The sequence below is a fragment of the Capsicum annuum genome, chromosome 11 (genome assembly GCF_002878395.1).
Source record: "Capsicum annuum cultivar UCD-10X-F1 chromosome 11, UCD10Xv1.1, whole genome shotgun sequence".
NCBI lineage: Eukaryota > Viridiplantae > Streptophyta > Magnoliopsida > Solanales > Solanaceae > Capsicum > Capsicum annuum.
Window position 1 is genome coordinate 222,815,359 of NC_061121.1, and position 6,920 is coordinate 222,822,278.

The 6,920-nt window shown below is 30.9% G+C and overlaps 1 protein-coding gene across 1 annotated transcript; it reads left to right on the forward strand.

Moving 5' to 3' along the window:
• Positions 1-307: 307 nt before the first annotated feature.
• On the forward strand, positions 308-3,624 carry LOC107846939 (hyoscyamine 6-dioxygenase-like). The gene is made up of 4 exons (XM_016691210.2): positions 308-530; positions 1,059-1,369; positions 2,241-2,559; positions 3,101-3,624. Exons 1-4 carry the CDS (start codon positions 339-341, stop codon positions 3,341-3,343), a joined length of 1,065 nt encoding a protein of 354 aa, XP_016546696.1. The 5' UTR covers positions 308-338; the 3' UTR covers positions 3,344-3,624.
• The last annotated feature ends 3,296 nt before the right edge of the window (positions 3,625-6,920 follow it).

The window sequence follows — 6,920 nt, forward strand, 5'->3', positions numbered from 1 at the left end:
AAAATGTCAAAATTTTCTGTAATTAAGCTCCAAACTGTCGGGATTTATGTCAAAAAATGTAATTTCACAAGAGAAGTCTGAAGAAAGTAAAATGTATGCACAGTCTTGTCCCTGTCTTTATGTGTTAGAGAGATTGTTTCTAGTTGACCCTCGACAGCCCTCCTCTTCTATATTCGGACTTGAAATCGACAATGTTTATGAGCTCACACAAATAGAATTATTTAATTTATAAACTATATACCAATCATTATAAATAAGTTCAAAACACAGCCTAGTATCTTCATAAAGCAATAATTTAATTACTCTCTAAGAGGTAGAAAATTTTAATTAAATTAATTATGGCATCACTAGTTTCAAGTTGGTCATCAGAAGTGAATTCAATTCCAAATAAATATGTAGTTCCATTAGAGAAAAGGGTAAATGCAGATGTACCTATTGGTAAACATATTCCAGTTATTGATTTATCACAACCTTCAAATCATTCTATTCAACAAATCATCAAAGCTTCAGCTGAGTTTGGTCTCTTTCAGGTTAAATATATTGTATCTCTTTTCTTGTTATTATACATCTCGATATGTTTATCATACTTTTGTTTCCTTTTGGTTTCTCCCAAATTGTTAAGCTTTGATATCTACCTTGAGGTTCGAAAACAACGTAGATCCCGACAGTTTGGAGTTTAATTACAGAAAAATTCGACATTTTGCACAATTACTGAAAAACACGATTTGGGGTCCGTCGAGATACATAATTAGCTTTCGATACATCCAATGAAGACGCATTGTTTTCTTTGTAAAGATACATAATTAGCTCCCGATATATATTTTTGAATTTTGGGTCTATCGAGATACATAATACATCCCACGGAGATATATAATTAGCAGGAATTTTTCATCATGTTTTATCTGGGAATTATTATCTTTTATGATCCAATGAACCAAATGATCCCCTAGGATCAATTTATCATATGACCACTGAACTTCACACATTAGAATAATAAAGTCAAAAAATTATCTTTTAAAATTATTTTGGTGTAACTGAATTTTTACCTATTGTATCAGGTGATCAACCATGGAGTTTCAGAAAGCCTAATGGCTGATGCATTAGCAGTTTGCAAAGAGTTTTTCTATCTTCCAATTGAGGAGAAAGCAAAGTTTGTTGAGAATAAAGATGATGAGAGCTTAAGTGATTTTGAACCATCAATTGACCAAAGGCCAAAACTTTACATTGAAAAAGAATACACACCAAAGAAAAATGGTTCAAAAACTAATGAGAAAGAAACTGTTTTTTGGAAAGATACTTTTGGACATGGTTGTCATCCTCTCACTCAAGATGTCATCAATTCTTGGCCTGAAAACCCACAAAAATATAGGTATATTATATACATTGCTCGTTATATGTATACGTATATAACGCAAATGAAACTGTGTGAACTGATCATTTTTTGATTTTATCTTTGAAAAATATTTGTTGTTATGGAGTTTCAATTTTCACAAGTAAACGTTTGTAGAAATTGAAACTCTAGAATAATGGTTGCTTTAAAGGGGTTCAAAGGCCGCGGCTATTTTAAGAGGAAAAAAAACAAGAACAAATCCATTGATTCTTCGATTCCAGCTAGTAAGAGCTGTCTTGAACTAAGAAAATTATTTCTTATTACTACTACTTATGGTAATAATTGAAAGCTTCTTATTAAGAATATATTAATTATAATTAACTTAAATAGTTGTTGACCCAATTGTTTAAACTAATTTAAAAGAATATGTGAGTGAATGATATATGTATAATTCATGTATAGCATGTATATAATCAAAGCATAATCTTTAGAGATAAGCATCCAGTATCCCCTCGAACTATGGCCAAAGTTGCTACGACACACTCCAACTTTACATGGGTCCTATTACCCCTCTAAACTCAATTTTAGCATATTTTTGTCTTCCTTTTGTGTTAATATGGCACCTTTATTACATAAAAATGGAGCCCCCGTCAAAGGTTTCACGTCAGCTAAAAAGGTGTCACATTATCTAAAAATGGTGACAAAAATACATTAAAATTGAGTTCAGGGGGCAATAGGACCTCTATGAAGTTGGAGTGTGTCGTAGCAAATATGGTCATAATCCAGAGGGTACTCGATGCTATCGATGCTATACTCTAATCTTTATATACTAGCTTAAAAAAGTATACAATGAATGCAACCTCGTAAAGATCCTTATACTAATCATGTTTTATTTATTTTATTTTATTAGAGAAGTGATAGGTGAATATGCATTGGAGTTGAGGAAACTGAGCTTGAGGATTTTGGACCTAATGTGTGAAGGACTTGGACTTGAAGTAGGGTATTTGGGGAAAGAACATAGCCAAACTCAACTAATGGTGACCCATCATTATCCACAATGTCCAGACCCAAATTCAACAATAGGTATAGCTGAACATTGTGATGGTGCACTTATCAATTTGGTCCAACAAGAACTAAGTGGATTGCATGTGAGATCAAAGGATGGCAAATGGTTTGGTGTTGAATCAATTCCTGGTGCACTTGTTGTCATCAACGGTTTGATCTTAAAGGTATTGTATACTTCTTCCTGTGAACATATATTAGATTTTTTGGTGGTTGATTAATTCGAATTCACATCAGAAAAGGTTTACTATGGTCAACGTTAGTGCTCTATATCGAAATATACTTTATTTATAATGCTATCCTTACCGCCGTATAAATGTTATATAGCGTTTAGATCGCACATTCGAAAGTATTATAATCATAAAAACATTATGACATGTTTATGATCAGAAATTTAAAAAAATCATCATTTCTTTCTTAAACTATGTGGTTATTTAAATGTTGCAACATAAATCAAAATTGAGATATTTATTTTAGTTTTTTTTCTAATGATAAACCGGTCATCCTTTTATTTTATTAATTCTAGGGTAAATATACTTAAATACCCTTACAATATGATCGATTCAATCACAAATACACCTTATTATTTTAAAATCAAATGCTTAATTAACCTCCATATATTATGAAAATCCTACCACTTTGTTAAAAAAACTTTCATGAGAAATTGCTTGCGAAAAATTCTGAGTACGTCACTGTGATTTTGTGTAGGTTGTGAGCAATGGCAAGCTATCAGCAGGAGTACATAGAGTTGTGACAAACTCACATTCTGATAGGACATCAGTTGGCAGCTTAATAAGTCCAATTCAGTGCATAATAGAACCTGCAAAAATACTTGTAAATGAGAACAATCCACCATTATTCAAACCATTTTCATACACAGAATATTTGGGATATTATTTCAGTGACACCACTGAAATTGAAGCAGCATTGAAACCATACAAGCTCTACTAGGCTTGAAACAAAATAATATAAGTTCATGTTTGTGTTGTTATAATTTAAGTTTCTGTGTTTATGTTGTTGTATTGGGCAAAGATCCTCGGGAGTCACAAGACGAAGCGGAAGGGATCTCTCACGAAGTAAGCACTGTATGACGAACCTCGAGATATTATTTACAAATTCAACTGTATCGTTTTTAGGCTAAATAGTTGTGTTGTGATGTGTTTGTTTGTCCTATATGGACTTTTTCTAGTTTGATCTTTCAAGTGAATAAATTGGTTGGGCCACATATTACTCAAATATGCCACTGAACTATCAGAAATGACTCATTTATGTCATCCGTTAAAAGTTGGGCTCATTCATGCCATCGCCGTTTAAAACCGATCTATCCATGCCATTACTTTTTAACGATGGTTTTCAAAAAACCTGTTTTGCCACGTGGCCTCTTATTAGAGGTCCACGTCATTTTTAAATTTTTTTCCTTTTAAAGTTTTGATCCATTAAGAAGAGTTCACCCACACCCAACCTATCACCTTAACTCACTTTAATATTACTCTTAATTTTTACCCTAGATTTAAACATATATATAATCATTTAGTCTTCGAACATGAAATTTACACACTTGAATACTACGTTCAAAATAATATAAGTTAGAATAATTAATAATTTAAAATGACAAATGAATAAATTGTGAGTAAAAAATAATTTGTTCTGACTCTCGAAATTCGAACATCATCACATAATTTAGGATGAAGAGAATACCACATACATGAAGGACCACAACTTTTAATTAGGAAGAATACCTAAAAGTTCCTTCTAAATTTGGATTATAAGTTGTATAATTGAATTATTTGGTAGTCTTAATTATTTCGTGGACTTGTCTATTTGGTAGCCTTTATACTCTTTAACGTGGGCGAGACGTAGAGCATAATTTATTTTTAGGCATGTTAGAATTTTAAAAAATATAAAATAAATAAAAAACCACCATCCAGGTACGTAGGGTGTTTTTCAGTCCACATATTTTTTAGAGTTGTTTGGTACCTATTCACGCAGACACTATTTATGTGTATATTAATGGATCTTTAATGTGTATATTAAAGAATCCACCCACGCAGAAAAAAGTTATGCTCTATGTCTCGTCCACGTTAAAGAATATAAAGGCTATCAAATAGCCAAATACACAAAATAATTAATACTACCAATAATTCAATTATAAAACTTATAATTCAAATTTAGAAGGGATTTTTAGGTATTCTTCCTAATTAAAAGTTGTGGTCCTTCATTTATGTGGTATTCTCTTCGTCCTAAATTATGTGATGATGTTCGGATTTTGAGAGTCAAAACAAACTAATTTTTAATCACAATTTATTCATTTGTCATTTTAAATTATTAATTATTCTAACCTATATTATTTTAAACGTAGTATTCAAGTGTGAAAATTTTATGTTCGAAGACTAAATGACTATATATATGTTTAAATCTTGGGTCAAAATTAAGAGTAATATTAAAGTGGGTTAAGGTGATAGGTTGGGTATGAGTGAATTCTTCTTAATGGATCAAAACTAAAAAATAAATAAATAATGACGTGGACCTCTAATAAGAGTCCACGTGGCAAAACAGTTTTTTAGAAAACAACCGTTAAAAAGTAATGGTATAGATGGACCAGTTTTATAACGGCGATGGCATGAATGAACCCAACTTTTAATGGATGACATAAATGAGTCATTTCTGATAGTTCAGTGGCATATTTGAGTCTTTTCCCAATTTTCAATATTATTACTCCACTATAAATGATTGTGATAGAGTTGTAAGTGTCTTCTTCAATCTTAATCAAAGATTTTCAATTTAAGCTCAAGTATGGAGTCACCTTGAGAGCCTTTTTCCTTCTAAAGTAGGATATCATGGTGCGAATCCGAATTAGCCCTAAACAGCTACCGAATATCGAGTCAAAAAATAGAAAGAAATTAAATATTCCTTATCCTTATTGAAGATACTGAATATGAAATTATCTTTTAGTAAGAAGTCCTTTATTTCCAAGTGAAACTTACTCGTGCGAATCTCAAAGATGGAATTGGCTTTTGTAAGGCGGCTTCATCTCTAAATGAAACAAATCTCGAAGATGAATTGCCAAGCGTTTTATATCTAAATGAGACTTTCACATGAAATCTCGAAGATGGAATTGCCTTTATTTAGGAGTTGTTTGTCTCCAGATGAGACTTTCGCGTGCAAATCTCAAAGATGAGATTGCCTTTAATAAGGAGCGCTTCATATGAAAATGACTTTCACGCGCAAATGTCGAAGCCTTTATTTTATGTTTTTGAATTAATTAATTATAATCTTCAAAAAATTTAATTAACAGACTCTACTTATTGCATAACGTTGAAAAGTTGTACAATTGATTCTAATCGATCTAACTTGATTGACATATCGTGGTATATATATAATGTTGTTGTTTTGGATTTATTTTCTTTTGCCTGTGTAGGCGGATTTAAGATTAAAACTCGATAAATTCTGTTGGCATCAAAATAACAAGGCATCATGAAGAAACGAATAATTCAAATTAAACCTTGAACAACAACAAATCATAAGCAAAGAGAACTATACTAAAACAAGTACAATATTTTAATATGATTTGACCCTAATTAAAAAACGCTATATATATATCGTGAATATTGTTATGTTTTGTGTACGAAAGAATCTTTAATTTAGAGGAAGTCCAAAACTTTTCCTATATGATATGAGAATTATATAAATGTGGAAAAATTATATTTTCCTTTTGAGAAAAAATAAAAATCAATTATGATAAATTTCTTGTAACAAGTTCCAACTTTTAGTTCTCACCCAACATTGGTGCATGCACTTATAAAATCGTACTGAATCTAACATTTGTTACAATTTTAGCCATAGATCATTTTGTGTATAAATAGATATGCATTCAATGCACCTCAAAAATACTAAATTTAAATAAACCCAATAAAGACACGTTGCATCCACCTTTTCAATAGTTTGTTCTATTATCGAGATATAGTGAAAGTGCTTAGAAATTAATTTAAAAAAAATAGATAATTCTCTTCAATAATTTATTCAATGAATTTAGATGTAACATTTTTCCCTTTTGTAACTAAGGGGCAATTAGTTAGAGGAGGACAAGGAGCACCTCTCATAGGATGACAATGACAATTCTTTTCAAAATTACAAAAACTATAAATACTACCTACACCTTTGTAACATGATTGTATACATTGTTTTTCACATTCATTTGATGAATCTACAGAACCAAAATTCTCAAAAATTGCTTCACATTTGTCTTCATTTGATGAAGGATGTGTTGGTGCATTTGCTTCAACTGCCATAAGAGACACATAAAAGAGTTATAAGAAAAAATGTTTGGCAAATTCATATTAGTGGATAACTTTAATTTGTTCAAACAATGAATAGGGTATTGCTTTATTCAATTAAATGTTAAACACCAATTTTAAATTATATCATGTGTTCTCAATTTAAACAATAACTTGAAGAAAATTAAGAGAAGAGAAATCGACATAATTAGCTCAATGTACTAAAAAGATACGTAAGAATCTAGGCACATTAG

Coding starts and splice junctions, on each gene's coding strand:
- LOC107846939 (XM_016691210.2), top strand. CDS start 339: ATGGCATCACTAGTTTCAAGTTGGTCATCAGAAGTGAATTCAATTCCA. Junction 1,370..2,240: donor GAAAACCCACAAAAATATAG/GTATATTATATA, acceptor TTATTTTATTAG/AGAAGTGATAGGTGAATATG. Junction 2,560..3,100: donor TCAACGGTTTGATCTTAAAG/GTATTGTATACT, acceptor GATTTTGTGTAG/GTTGTGAGCAATGGCAAGCT.